The 24,474-nt window shown below is 45.1% G+C and overlaps 1 protein-coding gene across 5 annotated transcripts in view; it reads left to right on the top strand.

Moving 5' to 3' along the window:
- Positions 1-24,474, top strand: part of COL16A1 (collagen type XVI alpha 1 chain) — a 950,832-nt gene that overhangs the window by 615,728 nt on the left and 310,630 nt on the right. For all 5 annotated transcript variants that reach the window (XM_078680648.1, XM_078680645.1, XM_078680647.1 and 2 more), the window contains exon 34: positions 45-86. In XM_078680648.1, coding sequence (XP_078536774.1) covers positions 45-86 — 42 coding nt within the window. The remainder of the gene's footprint in view (positions 1-44; positions 87-24,474) is intronic.

The following is a 24,474-nucleotide window of genomic DNA, read 5'->3' as shown; positions in this document are numbered from 1 at the left end:
TTGTTGATATCAATTGTTTTTTGGTAATATTTCTCTGTTTTTAGGGAGATCCAGGCCCACAGGGATTAGGAGTCGAAGGACAAAAGGTTAGTGGGAAGTATTCGTTTTCCATGATGTTATAGCTCACCACTCTCAGAAGAATTCAACCTTGGGATAACAGGTGAGAACTGCAATGAGGTCCTTATGAAATTACCAGTTTTCTTTCTCGAAGATCTCACAGGCTCCTGTCAAAAGCAAACTAAAAATCAAACTAACTATTTTAACACCACCATTCAATGCCTACTGCTTACCAGGTTAGACCACTGTAAGCCTTAACTTTAGAGCTAAAGGCAACACGATCTGTGATTACAGTAAGCTTTAAGTCCTACCTGTGGCCCATCTCTTTCTGCAACACAGATTTCTGACAATCTAGATGTCATTCCCAGGAGGCAGAGCCTTTTTGTTTGTGGCTGTCAGGCTCTGAACCCCCCCCCCCCTCCTCCATTTGACCTGCATGCAGCTGCATACTCCTTTTAGGAAGACCATAAAAACCTGTCTCGTCTCTCTGTAAGAAGATGAAATACTTTGTTCTAGGCTCTCTACATAGGCCGAGTCTACTCTTAGGATTAGTGATTAGCACCTTGACGCCTTTGGGCGTTTGTTGCGCTATATAAATCTACATCATTTCTTTTCACTGCTACTTACTTAAGGACTACCACGTACTGAAAGATTAACTCTGCCATATGGCCTACAATTAGTTTACACTTACTGAATGACCATAGCATTTTTTGTATATCCATCAGGGCCTCTGACCTAAGACCTCTGAGCGTTCTCCTTGACAAAGGCTGTAATTATTCCTTGAGGTGGGTACTCACCCACTTCAAATAATAATCCAATTTCTTACACAGTAGTTCACCTTGATTTGTTATTCTATTAGCCACTCCTTAATCACAGTTATGAAACAAAGAGATTCAATAATATAGTGTAACATTTTGTGACTTATCAGCAATTTTAAGACAATTTGATTTTAAATATGGTAATACTTTTTTCAGATTGTTTTATTCGTTTCATCCTGTTTATATAGTTATCGGTAACTGAAATAAATTATGGTGGATATGATGCCACATTCCTATTCTTCAAAACTCCTGCTGTGCTCTGTACTTGAGACACTTTAAATCAGGCGTCTCTGAAAACTGACATATACAAGTTGTGCATAAAAATCTGTAGGACCCACCAGTGACCTTAATGATACTTATTTATTTATTTTTATTTTCAAAGTTTTATATAGCACGAACAAGATCTTCGCAGATATCAGAGCGCTTTACAAAGAGGGGTACATGAGGGAACATATTCAAACAAATAAATCAGTAGATCACACAGTACAAATATGTGGCTGCCCAGCCCATTACGTGAGTAATAAGACAACTCATACAAATAAGTAAATGGGTCAAACAAGTAGTACAGATCGGTGCAGGGTGTTAACAGAGTTCGAGATAAAAGTTCAAGTGTATTTAGCCATGAGGATAGCTTTTACTTCTTTTTTAAAGAGTGTAGTGGAAGATATAAGCCTTGTTTCGGGAGGGAGTGAGTTCCAAATCCTAGGCGCCATTCCTGAGAAGGAGCGCTTGTATGTTTTTTCCTTCCGGAATCTTCGAGGTTTCAGCAGAAGATTGTTTGTGCCTCTCGTGTTTCTAATTCCCCCAGAGATTGTCAGTTTCTGAGCGAGGTAGCCGGGTGAGTTTAGGTGTACCGCCTTGTGTGTCATGCAGGCGATTTTCAGATGTATTCTGGCTTCAAAAGGCAGCCAGTTCAGGGATTTCAAGTCAGGGGTAATATGGGAGTGTTTTTTTGACCCGGTGATGAGTCTCGCTGCAGCATTCAGAGAAGCTCTTAGTGGTGCGGTTGTAGTTAGGGGGAGTCCGCAGAGGGCGGTGCTGCCGTATTCAATTTGTGGGATGACTAGCGCTTGTACCGCGATTTGGAAGTCTTTGGCTGGGAGGTAGGGTTTAAGTTTCCTCAAAGTATTGATCTGGAAGTTCGCTCCCTTTGTTGCCTTGCTGATATGTTGCTGCATGTTGAGATTGGAGTCGAGAGTTATGCCTAGGGATTTTGCTGAGTCCACGATGGTGGGTAGGACATTGAGTGCAGTTAGCTGTTTAAGCCAGGTTTGAGTGGTAGAGATCTTAGTGGGAGGTGAGATCAGAAGGAACTCAGTTTTCAGGGCATTGAGTTTGAGGTGATTATCGGCAAGCCAGGATTGGGTGCATCTGATCGTTGAGTTCAGGAGCTGGATGTCATTGGGGGATTGTAATTTGAGGTAAAGTTGAGTGTCATCGGCGTACATGTGAAAGTGTATATTGGATGCTTGTAGCAAGGTGGTGAGAGGTTCCATGACTAGGTTGAACAAAGTTGGGGATAGAGAGGATCCTTGGGGGACGCCTAGCGTTACCGGTATTGGCGAGGACATTAAGTTGTTACTCTTGAATTTCTGCGTCCTGTTGTGGAGAAAGGAAGTGAACCACTTGAGAACAGTTCCAGATAGACCCATTCTTGTGTTTAGTAGTTCTAGTAGATTCTCATGTTTAACGGTGTCGAAGGCTGAAGAGAGATCAAGAAGGATGAGGAGGCAGGTGTCGTTTTGGTCTAGCATTTGAAGTGCGTCGTCAATTATGTGAGTCATAGCAGTTTCTGTGCTGTGTCCTGCTAGGAAGCCTGACTGGTGAGGGTTGAGGAGATCAAATTGCTCAATGTGTTTAGTCAATTGTAGTTGTGCGCATTTTTCCAGCAGTTTGGCGAGAGTCGGAATATTGGTGATGGGACGGTAATTGTTGAGATCAGAGGGGTCGGCTGTAGGTTTCTTTAGTAGAGGTGTGACCTGACCAACTTTGAGGGAGTCAGGTATGCTTCCTTGTTGGAGAGAGCTGTTGATAATTTTAGTCCAGAGAGGGAGAAGCAAAGGGGTAAAGTCTTTTACTGCGGAGGCAGGGAGGGGGTCCGTGAGGTGATTGGATGGTTTCAGGGTGCTGAGCAGTTTGCCAATTTCTTCTTCCGAGTATGTGCCGAAGGTTGACCAAGTAGCATTGTTTTTTGGTTCAGTGGGTGCTAGGCATTGGGGTTTGGAGTAGAGGCTTGCGTCAATGAGGAGATCGCTTTTTATCTTGTCAGTTTTTTGGATAAAGAAAGAAGCGAAGTCCTCACAGGAGGGTGCCTCACGCCTAGTGCTGAGTGGTTGGGGTTGCTCCTTGGATTGTGAATTGATTAGCTCAAACAGTTTTCTCAGGCGGTTTTTTGCTTGGTAGAGTTGGAGGCTGAAGAAGTCTGATTTTGAGCGTTTTATTTTCCTAAAGTAGGTGTTTCTCTTTTTCTTCAGATCTTTTAGGTGCTTTGCAGAGGGAGCTGATCTCCAGGTACGCTCTGCCATTCGCATGTCTCGGGAATGCTGGGAAAGTGCAGGATTTGCTCATGTAATATAGGACACCATGTCGAGGCTGTGCAGTGCTTTAGAAATCATTCCTAAGGGTATTTATGGGTTGTTAGGTCTCGCTAACTCCTCACATATGACAAGAGAGAATACAAAATGCAAAAACACCACCAACTATGCATCAAATCCCAGATCCAGTTTAAAAACAGGAAGAGTAAAAAAAGTGCACAAAAACTTACAACATTTCAGAAAGGGGTAAAACAGAACGGTTGCCAAAGAGTTTCCGAATAATAAAATCTGTTTTCTTATTGTACTCCAACCCTCAAGTGCAGGCGCAGCCAGTACAGATAAGAGAGGTGGGGCGGGGGGAGGGGTTTGGTGGTGAATCAACATATAACGGGATAGGAAAACTAAAATAAATAAATAAAACCACTTACCTTTCCGAGTCGGCGGTGCGGCATGCGCAAGGTAAGTGTTTTTATTGATTGATTTATTCCATTTTTCCTATCCCATTGTACCTCGACATCCCCTGCCTCACCCCGTCCCTCCGCTATTACCTGAACCAGCCGTGCCAGCTCAAGTGGTACCAAAGACCAGGAAGACTAAAGAAGGATTGGCAAGCGGCAGTATAGGAAAAGAAGGATGTAGGAGAAATTGGGAAAGGACAGGCGAGGGAAGAATAGAATGGAGGGTGAACAAAAAGTGAAAAAGCAATGCAAAGTGGGGAAGGAGGAAGGTGTTGGGTGGGAAGAAGTAATGCAGATAAGATGGGCAAGGGTAAGGAGCGCAGAGCATGCATGGGTTGGACCGACCACCTTCTTCCCACTTAAACAAATTGCCAAAATAAATATACTTAAGAGAGACAGGGAGGAATAATCAGTTAGGCCTTCTCATGGAAGTGCGACTGGACCTTAAGTAAGGGGTACTTGGCGTCTCAATAATATCAAGTAAGGGGGACTTGGCAACCCAATAATATCCAACGTCCCCATTAAAGAACTGCCAGAGTTGTTTCCAGGTGCATGGTGGCTGCACCTCATGCTGTGTGCAAGCATTATCCATTTCATGTCAGTTCGGTTCTGTTTGGCCCTGCAGGAAAACGTTCTTGGCTAAGCCTTTGCTCGGCGTTACCATTCTCACTACCGTTTGTTAAAGCTTTAAATGTTCCCTTTGGTGGAACCGGGATATTGTTTTCCAGCTTGTGGCTTTTTCTGGATTCACATGTTTCACTAAGATTTCCACGACCTCCGACTAAGAATCCTCTGTTAAAATTAGTTAATGTGTAAATAATATCACTAATGTCTAGTGCTTGTTAGCAGGGTCTGTAACAGAAACACAAAGCACAGTTGCATTATATTTGCCCAGAAGGCAACTTGTTCCTGGGTGCTGTAGCGCTTTCTGCGAGGGATCTTCCTGGCCTGAAAATCAAATATAAAATAATTCTGTGCAGGTTAGCTTTACTCACAAACAGATATTGATTTGTTTACCTTGATATCTCAGGACATCGGTCACAAGTACACATCGACTGCGTGATAGAAGCGAGGACAAATGAAGGTTTACTCCAGCAGTGGGTAGTGGGCTTGGTGGGCAGGTACTCTACATAGCAGAGCCTTCTTGATTTATTGCACCACATGTCCACTTTGTCTAATTATAAAAGTAGGCTTTTAAAGCATCAACTGAAGATGTCTACTCTGCGGTATTTTGCAGAGCTGTTATATTATTATTGGTTATTTACACTGCCTGTGTGTTGCAAAGTCATCGTGTGCCCTGGGCACCCCCCAACTTTTTGCTGACTGATACTGGTGGTAACTGATGTTGACTGACTCTGGGCTCTGCCTAACCAGGCTCAGGGCCTATCCTATGCTGAAAGAGTTACATTAGAATACAGTTAAAACACCTAACATACACTAGGGTACACTATGGTATGATGGGGTACCCTTGTAATTAGCATGACCTCCCCATAATACCTAATATCTACTAGGGCAGGGGATTAAAAATTACTTAAAGTCTCCAGTACCCTGGGGCATGGCAGTTTAGAGGCCAGCAGCTTTTTCTGCACTTGCATGTGTGCACTGCTGAAGCCTGAGGTCAGTTTAAAAACAGCCTTGGGTGCCAGGACTGCTTTTAAAAAGTAAATTGTGCCCAAAATCTACTTTGGTGGTAGGGGCACTTAAAAATGGAGAACCTACAATGTTTTGGCATATTAGGGACCCCCAGGGTCTCCCCTATGTATTCCAGTGCTGGGGGGTCAGTTATCTATAAGGAACACCCTTATAAAATGAGTTTTTATATGCTAGGGTAAAGTGAAATTTCTAATTTCACTCCCCACATTGTGGTAAAGTGCTGCTAAAATTCGACTTTGATGCTAGGATCACAGTGAAGGGAGAATCTGCAATATTTCTACAGATTCATAACCCCTATAGTTGCACATGGGGTGGGGTTCCTATAGATATAAGGCAAGTACTTATAAAATAGGTTTTTGTAAGTCCTGGTGCTGGAAAAATGGCTCAAGTCATTTTTCCCATTGCAAATCCCTTGTTACATAGGTTAACATGGTAGGAAGTTATTCATTAATAACTATTGATAAGAGAGAATTAGAATGGCCATTCAAATACTTCCCAGAATTATAGTTATAAATCCAACAATATCATATTGTTGAATTTCTCCTAAAGTGTACCTACAAGAAGTTATAAGACTTTCTTGTTTGTAAGTCCAAATTCGAACTTCCAGTGGTCTGCCCTGATTGGTCAGAGTTAAGTGGATTAGCCAGCCTGCCTTGAAGAGGTGATAAAGAGCCCCTGCGGTTAAACAGCTCTGCTGGGAGGGCAGTGTGCTGTTCCATAGGAATGCCAGGCTGAGGGAGGAGTCGTAAACCATGGTCTTCAAAGGCAGAGGGATGGCCACAGTGTCAGTTTCCACTTTACACTTTTGACCCCCACTAGACCTAGGATTAGGGAAGGTATGTGCAGATGGTAGGAGGAGAGTCTATGCAAACAAGCCATCCTAGGAGGTGTGTTCAGCCAGCTCTTACCTCCTTAGTAGAAAATCAGCCATTATGGATTTGAAAGATTTGATGCACTCTGGGACAAAATAGATCCGCACTCTACAGGATGTGGTCATAACTTTGAGGAGTTACCCTGCTCCCACTGGTCAGAAGTGACCTCCTGCATGACCCAGAGAACTTGGAATAAGTATCTGAGAGGGGCAGAGCCCTCCAGATCTGCTGCTTGAAACTGAAGAGAATCAGAAGGGTCTGTCTGCGCTGAAGATTTTGAAGTGCATTTCCAAAAACCAGGACTCTGAGATTGCGCCTTTTTTTGCACCATTAGAAACTACAGCCCTGTGGATCAAACCTGCTTCAAAAGGACTAAAGAGTGGACTCACTGCAAGCTACAGGTTAACAGAGCTCTGGACATCCCCACAAAGAATTCCCAGCCTGGAGTACCAGTGGATTAGTAAGAGTTTTTTTCAGGTAGTTTGCGGAATTGAAGTTTCACACTTTCAAGGACCCTCTTGGAGATTCCAGAACCTTGGATTGTGTGTTGGATACTTTGGGCCCGCAAGCAGAACTTCAGGAAGGAATTCTAACTGGACCCCGCCAGCTGGAGAAGGCTGCACAACACAGTGGTGAGAAAATTCTCCAGAACAATTTCTAAAGGTGTGTCCCTGTCAGAGAAAACAAAATGACTTAAAGGGGCACTGTTGGTTTCCAAGCACTGGAAAGTGACTAATCTTTAAAAATTCAGATCTCTGGTTCCATGGATTTTTTTCGTTTTGGGGTCATTTAAAAGATGAAAATATTACCTATTTTTATATATTGGTGTTGGATTTTTATTTTGTGTTGTGTCTTGATTATTTACTGAAGTGGTGTTTTTAAATGCTTAACATACCTGTCTTTGAAGTTAAGCCTGTCTGCTCGCAGCTAAGCTACCATGGGTTGAGTATAGGAATAATTTTCTAAGACCTATGCTGAGTCCTACCATGTGTTAGCGGCCTTATTGCCAGTGGCAGACCTACATTTGCCCCTACCAATAACCCACTTTCCAACATTTGGTGCTCAGCGGTGAGGATGAGGACTTGTGTTTAAAAGTACACCTTTCATTAAAGTGAATTAAGATGATGAAAATCCTCTAAATTGCCTTAGAACAAAACTTTAGTTTAGTTTGATTTTTGGAATTTGGACTAAACTGTTTTTAATCCATTTTGATTTTCCAAATTGTTCTAAGTCTGTTGTGCCTAGTTATTATGACCCAAAAATAGGGAACCATGGAGCTGGACGTGGCTAAACTGTCCCAGTTCAAGATGACTGATCGTAGGGTACAGTGTAGGCTTTGGGGGCTGCCTGCTTCCAAGAAGCTTAGGAAAGCAGGGTTGATTGAGTCCATAAAGCCCTGGGCCAGGGCAGCTAAGGAGAATCCACAGGGCTGGGAAGATGTTCACCCAACCTCACCGAGAGAGGGGTGAGGATGAGACCTTTTCCATTGTGACTAATGTTAGCCAGGTGAATCAAGGTGTTGGTGGGAGTGGGGAAGGGTCCCTTACTCAGGTACCACTTCTGTCCCTTGCTGAGAGACAGCTTCAGGCTCAATTAGAGTTGATTGCCTTGGAGAAGGAGAACTTTGAATTGGCTAAGAGAAAATGGGAGAGGGAGAAGGAGAATAGGATTGGTGGTAGCGAAAGTGAAGTAGATGTTAAGATGTTGAGATGTCCATGGGTGGTAGATTTGAACCTAAACTTCCCAAGGGCATAGTGCCCAAGGACACAGAGGGGGGTAACATTGACCGGTGGCTAGCAGCTTTTGAGAGGGCCGTTAACATGAGTAGGGTCCACTCTAGGTATTGGGGTGCACCCCTGTGGGAGTTGATTCCAGTAGCTGGGAGGGATAGGCTCCTGACCCTGAGAGGATGCAGAATCATATCAGCAGATGAAGGCATGCTTAGTCAAGAGATTTAGTCTGACACCAGAGCAGTACAGGGTGAAGTTTAGAGGCACCCAGAAATTGAGTTCAAAGTCTTGGGTAGACTTTGTGGACGTTTCCGTGAAGGCACTGGAAGACTGGATTGTTGGTAACAAAGTTGACACATATGAGGGATTGTTTAATTTGGTTTTGAAGGAACATATTTTTACTCACTGTGCAGAAGAGAAGTTACGCCAGTATATAGTGGACTATAAGCTGACAGACACCAGAGAGTTGGGGGAATTAGCTGATGAGAGGGTGAGAACCCGGGTTTCCATTCAGCACCAGGGGGGGTGACCAGAAGAAAGGAGGACAGGTCCCTCCCCAAGGGAAAGCCCAGGGAAAGGAAGGTCAAAAACCTAAGGAGTCCTCCAAAGACCCACAAAAATCTGCACAAGGAGTGGGGGGGCAAGCTAACCAAATTCAAAGGGAGGGGGTTTCAGGGATCCCTCAAAGGTGGGTAGGTGCTTTGACTGTAACCAGCGTGGGTCTGCACCAAGAAGCTCCCACGAAGGGTCCATCCACAGGGATTGCCAGTGTCAGTGTAGGGGTGGAGAGTGGTGCCCCAGAGAGGGGTAGTCAGATGGCGGAAGCAACCTAAGTGTCCCTGGGTCGGGTGAACGTTGCAACCCTTGCTGCCTTACCTCCAAACATTGATGAGTACAGGCAGAGGCCTAAAGTGAATGGGACTGAGGTTGAGGCTATCAGAGACACTGGGGCTAGTGTAACTATGGTCCTGGGTGTACTGGTGCCTCCAGAGAGGTTGTTACCTGGTGAGTTTCACCAGGAGACATATGTAGACAGCACTACCAAACTCCATCCTAGACACATGGACCCCGAAATAAAGGGCCAAGCATCCAAGGACAAGTGCCCTGGGCCTGGTGAGCCAGCCCACGGAACTCCAGAGGTGCAGAAATAATCTAACCCTGATGGGTAGGATCTGGCCTCTGAGGCAGGGACTCCATCCCTGCCAGAGATGTCAGATTTGGCAGAACTGACTGGAGCAGGTGGACCCTCCATAGAGGAGTTCAGTCAGGGACAGAGTGACTGTCCCACCCTTGAGAGCTTGAGGCAGATTGCTTCTAAGCAAGAGTAGGGGGATGACAGTGGGTTTCAAAAACTGTATTGGGAAGATGGACTGCTTTATACTGAGGCCAGAAACCTCAAGGAGGGGGCCACCAGGAGGTTACTGGTGCCCCAGAAGTACAGAGAGTTCATCCTGACTTTGGGCTATGATATCCCCTTGGCAGGACATTTGGGACAGACAAAGGCATGGAACCGATTGGTGAACCATTTCTACTGGCCCCATATGTCTGAAAAGGTAAAGCAGTTTTGCAGCTCCTGTGTCACCTGTCAGGCCAGGGGCAAGGCAGGGGGCAAGACCAAGGCTCCCCTAATACCACTGCCAGTGGTGGGGGTTCCTTCTGAAAGGGTGGGGAAGGACATTGTTGGTCTCCTGGACCCACTTACTGCATCAGGGAATAGGAATATCTTAGTGGTAGTTGACCATGCTACTAGGTACCTTGAAGCCACACCTCTTAGAACCATTGATGCTCCTGCGATGGCTAGAGCACTGCTTGGCATTTTCACCAGAGTGGGTTTTCCAAAAGAGGTGGTGTCAGATAGGGGCACAAACTTCCTGTCCAGCTATCTGACTGCTATGTGGGATGAGTGTGGTGTTAACTACAAGTTCACTGCCCCTATCACCCACAAGCCAATGGTCTTGTTGAGAGATTCAACAAAACCCTGAAGGGCATGATAAATGGGTTGTCAGAGAAACTCAGGAGGAGATGGGATGTTCTCCTCCCATGCTTACTGTTTGCCTACAGGGAGGTGCCACAGAAAGGGGTTGGTTTCAGTCCATTTGAGTTGGTGTTTGGACACCCTGTGAGGGGGCCATTGAGCCTGCTGAGAGAGTCTTCAGAAAAGCCTCTTAGTCAAGCACATTGTCCTTTGCTTCTATATGTGCTAGGCCTAAAATCTAGAATGGCAGAGTACATGTACAAGGCAAACAGGAAACGGTGTGGGTGTTGGAGCCTATGGCTCCCAGGGACCTCCATGAGAAGTGGAGTGGGCCCTATTCAATCTTGGAAAAAAAGTGTGAGGTTACCTATTTGGTTGACCTTGGTACCCCAGGAACCCTCATAGGGTCCTGTATGTGAATAGATTGAAACCCCACCATGACAGGGCAGGCATGACCATGTTACTGCTCACTGACGAGGGTGTGGAGGAGGAAACTGAGCCTGTGCCTGACCTTCTCTCCACTAATGTGCAAGATGGATCAGTGGAGAGAGTTGTGCTCTCTCCCAAATTGACAGACCAGCAGCACAGAGACTGTAAGCAAGTGCTGGAGCAGTTTGCTGGCCTGTTCTCCTTGACCCCAGGCATCACTAAGTGGTGTGTTCACATTAACATTGGTGACAGCCTACCTGTCAAAAATAAAGTGTACATGTTGTCTGACCACGTCAGAGCCAGCATTAAAGCTGAGGTTGCTAAGATGCTAGAGCTGAGGGTAATTGAACCATCTGAGAGTCCATGGGCCAGTCCGGTGGTGCTGTTACCTAAACCTAATCCTCAAGAGGGACCCAAGGAGTTAAGGCTCTGTGTGGACTATAGAGGTTTGAATGCAGTCACAAAGACTGACGCTCACCCTATACCTATAGCTGATGAGCTCATTGATATGCTAGGGGCTGCTAAGTACTTTTGATTTTACTTCAGGTTACTGGCAGATTTCCCCCACTGAAAGAGCGAAGGAGCAAAGGAGAGGTTAGCATTCTCCACAACAGAGGGACATTATCAGTTCAAGATAATGCCCTTTGGTTAATAGAATGCACCTGCCACCTTCCAAAGGTTGGTGAACAGGGTCTTGTCTGGGTTGGAATAGTTCAGTGCAGCTTCCCTGGATGATATAGCTTTATACAGTTCTACCTGGGGGGATCACTTAAGCCACCTAAGGGAAGTGCGTCAGGCCATGCAGCAGGTGGGCCTGATTATTAAGGCAAGCAAGCGCCAAATAGGGCAGAGTTCTCTGGTGTACCTGGGCCACCTGGTAGGTGGGGATCATGTACAGCCTCTCCAAGCTAAAATTCGAATTATTTTGGATTGGACAGCTCCTGTTACCCAGCCTCAAGTCAGGGCATTCCTTGGACTGACAGGGTACTATAGAAGGTGTGTTCCAAAATTTGGGACCATTGTGGGGCCCCTAACAGAACTCACTTCTACAAAGAGGCCCAGGAAAGTGATTTGGACCCCAGAGTGTCAGAAGGCTTTTGACACTCTGAAAACTGCTATGTGTTCAGCACCATTGCTCTGGCCCCTGACTACACAAAATAATTTGTGGTTCAGACATGCTTCAGAGCAAGGGATTGGGGCAGTATTGTCACAGCTAAATGAAGGGGGTGTTGATCAGCCAGTTGCCTTTATTAGCAGGAGGCTTCTTCCCAGAGAGCAGAGGTGGAGTGCCATTGAGAGAGAGGCTTTTGCTGTGGTCCCTGAAAACGTTGAGACCATATTTGTTTGGGACTCACTTTCGTGTTCAAACTGACCACAGATCTCTAAGATGGCTCATGCAGATGAGAGGGGTCCCAAGCTGTCTGTTAAGGTGGTCCCTTTCCCTTCAGGGGATGGACTTTACAGTGGAACACTGACCTGGGGTTGCCCATGCAAATGCAGATGGACTTTCCAGGTTTTCCACTTAGCTGATGAGGACTACCAGGGTAGGTTAGTAACCCATCACCTTTTGTTTGGGAGGGGGCTATGTTGCAAAGTCATCCTATACCCTGGGCACTTTTTGCTGACTGATACTGGTAGTAACTGATTTTGACTGACTCTGAGCTCTGCCTAACCAGGCCCAGGGACAGTGCTATGCTGAAAAAGACACATTAGAAGACAGGTAAAACACCTAACATACACTAGGGTACACTATGGTATGGTGGGGTACCCCCTGTAATTGGCATGACCTACCCCATAAGCCCCTGGTATCTAATAGGACAGGGGATTGAAACTACCTAGAAGTCCCCAGTACCCTGGAGCATGGCAGTTTAGAGGCCAGCAGCTATTTCTGCACTTGCATGTGTGCACTGCTGAAGCCTGAGGTCAGTCTAAAAACAGCCCTGTGTGCCAGGACTGCTTTTAAAAAGTAAATTGTGCCGAAACTCTACTTTGGTGGTAGGGGCACTTAAAAATGGATATCCTACAATGTTTCAGCATATTAGGGACCGCTAGGGTCTCCCCTAGGTTTCACAGGGGCGGGGGGTCAGTTATCTATTAGGTACACCCTTATAAAATACGTTTTTTTATGCTTGGGTCTCCCCTAGGTATCGCATGGGCGTGGGTCAGTTATCTATAAGGTACACCCTTATAAAATGAGTTTTTATATGCCAGGAGCACAGTTGAGGGAGAATCTGCAATATTTCTACAGATTCATAACCCCTAAAGTCTCCCCTAGTAGCACATGCGGTGGGGTTCCTTTAGATATAAGGCAAGTAAAATAGGTTTTTGTTAGTCCTGGTGCTGGAAAAATGCCCCTAGTCATTTTTCCCATTGCAAATCTCTTGTTACATAGGTTAACACGGTAGGAAGTTATTTTTTAATAACTACTGATAGGAGAGGACTAGAATGGCCATTCAAATACTTCCCAGAATGGTAGTAATAAATCCAACAATATCATATTGATGAATTTCTCCTGAAGTGTACCTACAAGAAGTTATAAGACTTTCTTGTTTGTAAGTCCAAATTCAAACTTCCAGTGGTCTGCCCTGATTGGTCAGAGTTAAGTGGATTTGCCAGGCTGCCTTGAAGAGGTGATATAGAGCCCTTGGGGTTAATCAGCTCTGCTGGGAGGGCAGTGTGCTGTTCCATAGGAATGCCAGGCCAGGGGGAGGAGTCGTAAACATAGTCTTCAACGGCAGAGGGATGGCCACTGTGTCAGTTTCCACTTTCCACTTTTGACCCCACCAGACCTAGGATTAGAGAAAGTATGCGCAGATGGTAGGGGGAGAGTCTATGGAACCAAGCCATTCTAGGGGGTGTGTTTAGCCAGCTCTTACCTCCTTGCTGGAAAATCAGCCATTATGGATTTGGAAGATTTGATGCACACTGGGACAAAATAATGCCACACTCTACAGGATGTGGTCATACCTTTTAGGAGTTATCCTGCTCCTATTGGTCAGAAGTGACCTCCTGAATGACCCAGAGAACTTGTAATAAGTATCTGAGAGGGGCAGAGCCCTCCAGATCTACTGCTTGAAACTGAAGAGAATCAGAAGGGTCTATCTACGCTGAAGATTTTGAAGTGCATTTGCAAAGGCAAGGACTCTGAGTTTGCACCTTTTTTTGCACCATTGGAAACTACAGCCCCGTGGATCAAACCTGCTTCAAAAGGACTAAAGAGTAGACTCCCTGCAAGCTACAGGTTAACAGAGCTCACCTGGACATCCCCACAAAGAATTCCCAGCCTGGAGTACCAGTGGATTTGTTAGGGTTTGGTTCAAATGGATTACGGAATTGAAGTTTCACACTTTCAAGGACCCTTTGGAGATTCAAGAACCTTGGATTGTGTTTTGGATACTTTGGGACCCACAAGCAGAACTTCACGAAGGAGTTCTAACTGGATCCTGCCTGCTGGAGAAGGCGGCACTACACAGTGATGAGAAAATTCTCCAGAACAATTTCTAAAGGTGTGTCCTTGTCACAGAAAACAAAATGACTAGAAGGGGCACTGTTGGTTTCTAAGCACTAGAAAGTGACTAATCTCTAAAAATTCATATCTCTCGTTCTGTGTTTTTTTTTTGTTTTGGTGTCATTTAAAAGATAAAAATATAACCTATTTTTATAAATTGGTGTTGGTTTTTAGGTCTCGCCTGTCGATGCGCATGCGCATCGAGCTTGCGAGCCTATTGCGGCTTAAACAACTTTTAACTAAGAAGCAAGGAATCGTGGCGATTCCTTGCAGTGCCCGTGACTTTTAAGCTCAATGCGCATGTGCATTGAGCTTAAAAGCGCGTGCACAGCCGCAATCGCCGTCAGCCGCATTCCTCCGACACCTTTTGAAGTGAAGCTTAGCTTCACTTCAAAGGCCCGGCTTCTTAACACCCACATGCCGCTCTCACCGCTCCGCCCCCTCCCCTGCCCGCCTTGTGCATTTCTCCCGACTGACTGTCTGCTCTCTGTGCTATCTTGGCCCGGCTTCTTAACACCCACATGCCGCTCTCCCCGCTCCGCCCCCTCCCCTGCCCGCCTTGTTTCTTTTCCTTTTTATTCCACCCCTCTCTCCTTCCTTTTCCATCTGCCTTACCCTGCTAGCGGCCCCTCATCCGTCACATGCTGCCCTGTCACCCCTCTCCCCTGCCTCTGCTCCGTGCAGATTTTACCCCTGCGTTCCGTCTCTCATGGCCCGTGATGCTGTGATGCGTCCCTGACTCACTCTCAGACTTCACAGAGACTGTTGGGTTTCTTTGATTGTAAAGGGGATTGTTGGGGGGCGGGGTGTTTGCAGATGACAGAGGCGCTTACACTGCCGTCTAGTGAAATAGATGGCTTCCACGCCATGTCAAATCTCCCATTCGGCTCCGCGGTCCCTTTATAATCTTACATTTCCGATATGTGGCAGTCTTCTCTCATTCTGCCTGCATTGCTCTTAGGTCTCTTGGAGTGGCGCTACTGCTACAGCAAGAGGTTTGCTTGGGGGCAGGAACGTGGCGGGACTGGGAGATGATGCTGGTTTTACTCCTGACTACCGAGGTTCAACAAAAATCTTTACATTTTTGGCAGATCGCCTCATTTGCTCGTGCATGTAAACGTGAATGTAACATGCATGTTTGCTAATTGCACGTTCACCTCTGGAGCTTCTTGGCGCTGAATAACCGAGGTTTACTGTTACCCGCCGCAGTGATACTCATTTTATGTTTCATGTAAATATGTCATTTAAAAGCACTTGTATTTTTTACTGTCCCAATCACGCGTACACCCCTCCGTTTTGTGTACTCTAATTCACAGCACTGCGCTGCGCCAGATATACAGGGACGTGTCTGTAGAGCTCTGTTTGTCACTGCAACAAGATCTACGCTGTGTCGGTCAGGGGGTTTGCTGCAGAGGCAGTCTTCTGAGGAACTTCTCAGTTGTGTGATCCTGGGCAACTCGCTCTGTATCACTGCGTTCAGATCGGCATTCATCAAAGTGAAGCAAACCAAAGCCAGTGCCTACCATTGTGTGAAAATAGGACAGTGTGTAATCTTATTTCAAGCAAAAGTCATACATCTCAGGATGCGCTCACAATCCCTAAGTTATCACAAATTCAACACCCTGCAAGTGGAATGTGTTAATTTGTGTGCGTGTGAATTCGAGATCCTACATTTTTTAATTAAATAGTGGAAAGTATGAGGTCCTAGAACAATGCCCTCGAGGGACCCCTCTGCCACACCCTGAAAACGCCCATTATTATATGTGCACACATGTTGGTTCTATGAGAGCAGTTACTTCACAGCCTTAAGGCCACACTCCATGTGACATCCCTTTTATGCACCATATGAACATGACCTGCACTTGCTTAATTCTTAGATGTTTGTATTTAGCCCCTATGCAGAGGGTTGAGGCGATGAGGAAGGTCACGTGCCCAGTAGATGTCCCAAGATCGTGAAGACAGGTTGTCTTTTATTCTGAACCCTCTCAGATGTATGCATGACCTTAACATATGCATGTTCTTTCATATGCCTGGCCCTAAGATGTCCTCAGACATGCCTGACCATAACATACTGTGAACAGAATATGAATGTACTTACATATTTTCTCAGAGATGTCAGATGCTCTTGGGTGGTGTGCCTGCATGTACGCAAGAGCGTGTGTTGCTTTGACTAAAAAAAAACAAGCACTGGTATTGCCAATAGGTCTCGCAGTAGGAAAGTTGGAGCTATTGGTTTTGTACATGACAAAGCCCTTTATGTTTTTAAAATTAAAACAAAAATAAAAGGCATTGCTATTTGCAATTGTAATAGCTCCAACTTTCCTACTGCGAGACCTATTGGCAACCCTTCACCCTCAACCTCTCACTCACCCTCACTCACCCTCACTCACCCTCAACACCTCAGCCTCACCCTCACTCACCCTCACCCTCACTCACCCTCAACCCCTCACACTCACTCACCCTCACCCTCACTCACCCTCAACTCCTCACCCTCAACTCCTCACCCTCACTCACCCTCACTCACCCTCACCCTCACCCTCACCCTCACTCACCCTCACCCACACTCACCCTCACCCTCCCTCAACCCCTCACCCTCACTCACCCTCAACCCCTCACCCTCACCCTCAAACCTTCACCCTCAACCCCTCACTCACCCTCACTCTCACTCACCCTCACTCAGCCTCAACTACTCTCACTCACCCTCAACCCCTCACCCTAACTCACCCTCACCCTCACTCACCCTCAACACCTCACTCACCCTCACCCTCACTCACCCTCAACACCTCACCCTCAACCTCAACCTCAACCCCTCACCCTCACTCACCCTCACCCTCACTCACCCTCACTCTCACTCACCCTCAACCCCTCACCCTCACTCACCCTCACTCACCCTCAACCCCTCACCCTCACTCACCCTCACCCACCCTCACCCTCACTCACCCTCAACCCCTCACCCTCACACAGTGCAATAGGTCTCAGACCATTTCAGTTAGAGCTTTAAGAAATGTTTATGGCTTTTTTATTTGTAATTCTTTAGCATTGGCTACAGGAAACAAAAATGCTAAACATTTACAAAAAAACCCCATAAACAATTCTAAAAGCACTAACTCTAATGGTGCGAGACCTATTGCATTTCCAATGCTTGTTTATGTTGTTGTGTCTTCAATATTTACTGAAATGGTGTTTTTAAATGCTTTACATACCTATCTTTGAAGTTAAGCCCGTCTACTCGCAGCCAAGTTACCAAGGGCTGAGCATAGGAATAATTTTCTAAGACCTTTGCTGAGTCCTTCCATGTGTTAGTGGCCTTATTGCCAGTGGCAGACCTACAATTGCCCCTACCAATAAGCCACTATTACTATTATCGCAGTGCTTACTTATGGTATCCTGTACATTTCATGTAGTAGTTTGATGTTTAGCTTGTTAAAACCAGATGGCTGGATGGATTTGTGCACCCTATAAAATAAATCAATAAATTAAGTTGCAGAGAAAACAAGAAGGTGCTGTTACGGGCTCATCGGGCCTATAAGGAATTTAATACAGTTTTTTTTTTTGTAAAATTGATCAACAAACAAAAAAGCTCAGAGATGCATTTAGATAAAATACATAAAAATGCATGAAGCAAGAAGCTATACAATCATACTGACGTTTCATGTCAAACCAGAAGTTGTGAATAATCCTCATACTGTACTGTGAGCAATGCGATTAGATATGTGAAGAAGACAAATCATAATTCGGGCTACATTACTATTATTACTTTTAAGGCAAAAAAGATCGAATTAAATCAAGTTGAATCCCAAATAAACCTGCACCATATTTGTTCCAATTTTTTAAAAGAGTGTAATATCCCTAGTCCTAGCTAAAGCAAATTCCCTCGTATAAATCCCTCTAAAGGGTTACCCAACACTCAGCTACTCTTGTGGGGGTATTGTCGAGCTATGTACAGCCTAGCTGTAACAATTATGAGAGAGACAAGGCTTTTTAGCCCTACATCTGCTACCCCGCTACACCCCTACATAATCACTTTATTAGTTAATTGCAGCTCTGAGCCAAGACAGCTCCTAATATAGTTGCTCACTTCTTTCCAAAATATCCCAAATTTTGGGCAAGTGACAAACATATGCAACAAATTAGCAGCCTTCAATCCACATTTGGGACATTTGTTCTTCTCCCCTCTATCAGTCATGACAGAGGGACTACTAGTCATGGGCGATTTTAACTGCACTATGGATTACACCATTGATTCGACTAAACAGCATGCTCCTTCAAGAATAAGGAAGGTTAGGGCCTCCATTCTTGAACTAGCACGTATACATTGCTTTAGGGACGCATGGAGATTTCTAAATCCAACAGTGCCAGGGTATACGTATTACTCTGCTCCACACAAACAATATTCTGGGATAGATTTGGCTAAGTTTAAGATAGGATACTACAGTCTCCGGCTATGGAACTGTGTCCTAGAGTGACATCGGACCATAATCCTATTTTGTTGTTTTTTCAGTCTGTAGGATGCAAGTTGTCAAAGGCACACTTTTTTCTCGCCACTTACTCATGAAGAAGGAGTACATATTGATGGTTCAAAAAGAATGATCAGAGTTCATAGAAAACAATGTTGGGTCTGCATCCCCTCAGACTGTGTGGGATACTATAAAAAAAGCCTTCATAAGGGGTATTACTCAGAAGTATATTTACCAGCAAAATAACAACAAAGAACTTTGCATGAGGGCAACACGGCGTGTAGTTACACAGTTAGAAGTATTGCTCGCTGATGGTATTAGGCGGGGGGGCAAGAGCAACAGAAAATATATTTTTCTCTGATTGAGAAGCTCTCATGCCTGGGAAGTAGATAAAGGGAGATGGTAGCTGCTGCTGGTTATGTTAAGGGGCATTTTTAAAGCGCTCTGTCACCGTGGGTTTCCTGGCGCTAGTCTGACACTGAGAGGGAAAAAGGATTTAACCAGAGTGTGGGAAAAGCCAGGTTTTTAGGGATTTACGAAATTGGGTTAGTGAATTTGAGAATTTGAGTGAGGGGGGAAGAGAGTTCCAGAGTGTGGGGGCAAGGAGAGCAAATCTCCGGCCACCCATTCTGCAAAGTTTAAAAGAGGGAACAACCAAGAGGCGAAGGGTAGAAGATCTGAGATTCCGAGAGGGGCAATAGGGACTGATGAGGGATTTCAGAAAGGCAGGGCAAGTGCCAGTGAGGGATTTGAAAGTGAGGCAGCCGATTTTTAAGGCCTGGAGGAAATAGGAAGCCAGTGGAGTTTAGCAAGAAAGGGTTTGGCTGATTGCCATTTCGGAATCCCGCAGGCTAGTCTCGCCGCTTGGTTCTGGACGATCTGGAGTCTAGCGAGAAGGCCTGTAGGCAGCCCATGATAAAGGGAGTTGGAGAAATCCAAACGGGAGAGGACAAGGGCCATGATGACTAAAATCAGGGCTTCGGGCGTCAGAAGGTACGCCACCTTTCTGATCCTGCGCAGCTGGTACATGCAGGTGGAGACCACCGACCCTATTTGGGGTTTGAGAGATAATTCGGAGTCAATGATGACCCCGAGACTCTTTACTGAAGCCACGGGGGAAGGAGGAGCACCGAGGTCTCCCGGCCAGAAATGCGGGCCCCAGTGAATAGAGCTCTTGCCGGGAAGAAGGAGTTCCGTCTTCCCGGGATTGAGTTTGAGCTGGTTCTGGCTCATCCACTGGAGGATATGAGTCATGGCCGCCTGGAAATTAGAAACAGCAGAAGAAGAGTCAAGAGGAAAGATGAGTTGCAGGTCGTCAGCGTAGTTGAATACGGTGACGTCCCACTGCCTCAGAGAAAAGAGAAGAGGTTGAAGATATAGATTAAAGAGAAGAGGGGATAAGGAAGAGCCCTGGGGAACCCCGCAGAGTGAACACTCCCTGGAAGACCTGAAAGTACCCAGGCTAAGAGTCTGAGACCTCCCGGACAGGAAGGATTTGACCCACGTCAACGCCAGGCCCTGGATGCCGGCCTGTTCGACACGGTGGAGTAAGATGTTATGATCCACCGTGTCGAAGGCGGCCGACAGATCTAAAAGAACCAGGGCCTGGGAGGTGCCCCTGTCCACGCCAGCTCGGAGAGCGTCCAGTACGGCCAAGATGACTACCTCCGTGGAGTGGCCGGGTCTAAAACCGGCCTGGTTGCCCTCGAGGAAGCTGGAGCTCTCAATGAACTGCGAGAGACAAGTGGTGACATGGGCTTCCAGGATTTTGGCGAAGAAGGGCAGAAGAGAAATAGGCCGATAATTCGCCAGGACCGTGGGGTCCGCTCCCGGTTTCTTCAGTAAAGGCACTAGAACAGCTGCCTTGAAGGAGTTAGGTACGGAGCCAGAAGAAAGAGAAGAGTTTAGCAGAGAGAGAACATTATCAGGGAGATGGAGACAGATGTCCCGTAGTATGGAAGGTGGACAACAGTCATCCGGAGAACCAGATTTAATCCGAGTGGCCAGGGTGGCCAAAGATTTAGAATCTAGAGGGGGAAAGTGAGTGAAAGTGAGAGCGTTAGGAGGGGGGCAGGTGAGATTTGCACCAGGAACGGTAACCGGAATAGTGTCCTTGATCAGGACAATTTTTTCCAGAAAAAAAGTGCTGAGGGCATTACAGGATTCCTGAGTCGGAGCCTGGGTAGGGAGCGTCCTGGGATCGGAAGAGAATTCTTCAAGCACCTTGAAGATCTCCTTTGATTTACAGGGGGCGGAGAGGATCCTGTTAGAGACATAGGTAGCTTTGGCCACAGCAATGGCTTTTTTGTATTTATTGCGGGCAGTAACGTAAATGTCTCTGCTCAAAGAACAGTAGGTTCTTCTCCATTTACGCTCCAGCTGGCGTAACTCCAAATGTTGGGTTTTAAGTTGATGGTCAAACCATTTGTGGGAGTTGCTATGCCGTGAACGGTTACAATAAACACCATCTCCTCCAGTATGAGTATGGCAAGCAGGTAGGGAGAGTGCTGGTGCACCAATTGGCAGATACAAAAGCTAGGAGTTGCATTAAGGCTTTAAGGGTGAGGATGGAGCTTTATATACACTGAATCAATTAATATTGGAACGATTTGTTGGGTTCTGTCTGAAATTATATGGTCAAATCCATGTGTTTGATGAAATGGGGTTTAGTCAATTTTTACAGGGTTGTACCCTCCCAAGGCTCAGCGCTGAACAAGTCAAGACTCTTCAAGGGGAAACCACTTGTGAAAAAACTTTGGAGGCCTTGCCTACATTGACCACTGGTAAGGCAGCCGGTGATGTTTCAATTCCCATGGAATTTTATAAAGTGTTTAAGGACTATATTGTGGCCCCTCCTAAGAGATGTTGTTCAATCTATAGGGGATAGTGGGGATTTGCCTAGTTCATGGAATAAGAGGAATATCGTCTTTTAAAAAATAAAGAAAAAGGGGAAGCCTTCAGAGAAGTGTGGTTCATACCGACCTAGTTCTCTTATAAATGCAGATACCAAGATCTTTGCTAAGATCTTAGTCGTCCGATTATATCCTCTTATGCCAGGACTGGTATCAAGCCAGCATCATGGTTTTATATTAGGTAGGGGCATTGCAGCTCATGTCAACACGGAAATTGTGGCTTTTGATGTTGCAAAGAAACTAGGCATTATTATGGGGATGATATTGTTAGATGCCGAAAATGCATTTGACCGAGTTATTTGGGATTGTCTCTTTTCCACACTCTCGGCTTATGGATTGAATGGTCGCTACTGCAAATGGGTACAGGTCCTATATAATAATTCTTGGGCTCAGCTGGTAAATGGTGGGTTGGTATATACACCCTTCCGGAGGAAATGGAGGAGCCATTGAGATAGGGAGGGGGGTGAGACAGGGGTGCGTTTTAGCACCCCTGCTGTTTATTATTTATATTAATGGCTTGTCCAATTGTCTAAAGGAAGCTACCCCTGATGTCCCAACAATTCTAGGCAACCCACTACCCGTGCTTTTATATGCAGACAATGCTGTCCTCATGGCACGCACACCCAATGCTTTACGTCTGCTTGTACATAGTTTTGTAAATTTTATGGAGGGACTGGATTTGAAAGTAAATTTTAAAAAGTCTTTTATTATGTCCTGTGGGCCGGGCAAAAGGAAACTCAGCACAATTCGAATCGGAACAGATAAATTAGAATCTGTCCATAAGTTTCCTTATCTGGGGTTGGTTTTCGCTGCGAACAGCTCGTGGAGTGGGCATGTGGCCCACGCCACGAGCAAGTTCTCGAAAGCCAACAATTCTGTCCTGAGTCTCCCCCGCCCAAAGAAAATCGGCGCCACAAAGGCCATTGTTAAAATTTTTAAATTACAATGTTCTCCGGTTGCCACGTATGGAGCCGAAGTTTGGGGATCGGTTAGCAGTATCAGTGTCCAAAGAGAGGAAAACCGTTTCTGCAGAAAATTACTGGGTGTACCGATCTCCTCTTCTAATTTTATCTGCCATAATGAACTTAACCTCCCCTTCATAAGTGATTTTATCAAAGCAAGACCAGTTCTCTTCTGGATCAGAATCTGGAGGAACGACGCTGCTGTCCTTACACAAAACATCATTAAGGATTGCTTAAATTGTGAAAATGGCATGAAGATCAACTGGTTTAAAGAAGTTTTTAAAACACTAAATGAAATTGGTAGAGGTATTTTGTTCACTGACCCAACGGCTATCGAACTAAAGGATAAATTCGAGGTCCAAAAGGCACTTTATGCTTTTTATCGTAATGAACGGCTTGGAAGAGAATCTCAGAAATCCAGGGTCAAGAAATACATAGGAAATGGTCTCTGTATGCAAATTATGCCGCCTTACCTCTCCCTTCCCATGTCAAACTGGGAGCGATCTTTATTATTTCGTCTAAGGGCAGGAACTGTGAAATTTTTGCTGTCTTTTCCTTTGGGGTACCAACATTGTATAGATCTTACCCCCTGCCCTTGTGATGGTATAAGTACTCAAGATGATTTGCATTTTCTGTTTTTCTGCAAATTTTACATGAGATATATTAAATGGTTTTTAACCCCATATTTTAGAAAAGTCAGACCTCTCACACTTCAGGAATCCTATATGTTGCTGCTTACCCTGGACACTGATGAACTGACCTTTCGTACCAGTTCTTTTTTAAGATTAGCCATACGTGCTCTCAAGTCAATGGAAAGTCCCTGAAATCAGAATCAGTCATAATGATACTACTGCAAAAACTTTATTAGATAATGAAATTTACTGCTTAATTACTGTATGAACTATCTTGTTAGTATGGAATGTTATTTATATAATTGTTTTGTATTATAAGTACATGTGTGTTTTGCTGTGTTCGGTACTTTTATGAATTTTATCAAATTCGAATAAAGGTCTTTTTGAACTTTTGAACTTGAACACCCTTCCGGATATATCATTATCATTATATAGCATTATATTTTAAGCAGTTTATACATTGTTTGTATTTTAACAATATTCAGCCAGTTAGGTCAGGAGTGTGCGAGGTGAAAGTTACTGCGTACGCTGGTAATGTAGCAGTTTACTCTTCTGACCCAGCATCTGCACTGAATCATTTTAGAGAGAAAGCCCACAAATTTGGTATCTTCTCGGGATATAAATTGAATGTTAGTTAGACACAAGTTCTTCTTAATTTTCAATTTGTTAGATGGGTCCCTGGTGCTTGTTTGACTGCCTTATATTTGGGGGTGCATATATCACCCCAGATAGAGCAAATTGTTGTATTAAACTATGAGCCTCTGCTACAACGCATGGCCAAAAGCTTTAAAAATGTACATAAGCTGCTCATCAGTATAATAGGAAGGAGCAATATCATAACAAAATGAATATATTACCAAAATGATTATGTTTGTTTCGTCAATACCCTCACTGCTTCCAAATGACCTTTTTTTAAAACTCGAGGGGGCTCTGGGCAGCGTCGTTTGGGGGTATAAGACGGCACGGCGTGCAATACGGTACATTAAATGTCCTTATAACCAGGGTGGGTTACAGCTCCCGGATTTCAAGATGTATTATTGGGCTGGATTTGCTGGACGCCTTCGCAATTTGCTAGTTGTGGGCAACCCTGACTTTTGTTAAAGGTTACCGCTCGGCTCAGATAGCAGACTGTTTTTATACCGAATTAATGATCCCAATTATCTCAAAAGAGTTAAATTTAAGGCTACAAGGGATATAGTCTATATTTAGTGTGAAATATCAGCTAAATACTCCTTACCTCTCATTCATGCATATCTCCCCTTGTGGGAAAACCCGAATCTTCCAGAACTATATCACAACCCAATTGGTAAGATTTGGGCTAGCTATGGTGTTGAGCGCTTAGGACATCTATATAATACAAATGAGTTTCACACATTTGACTGTTTGCAAAGCTCCTTCACTCTTCCTCGCTGGCTTTTCTTTAAATATCAGCAAATTAGGGATTATTTCTTGCTGTGTAGGGGGCTAAAAATATTGG

This window comes from Lissotriton helveticus, chromosome 3_1, assembly GCF_964261635.1.
Source record: "Lissotriton helveticus chromosome 3_1, aLisHel1.1, whole genome shotgun sequence".
In the NCBI taxonomy this organism is placed as follows: Eukaryota; Metazoa; Chordata; class Amphibia; order Caudata; family Salamandridae; genus Lissotriton; species Lissotriton helveticus.
Note: the sequence above shows the minus strand (reverse complement) of the source record. Positions and strands in the feature narration are given on the sequence as shown.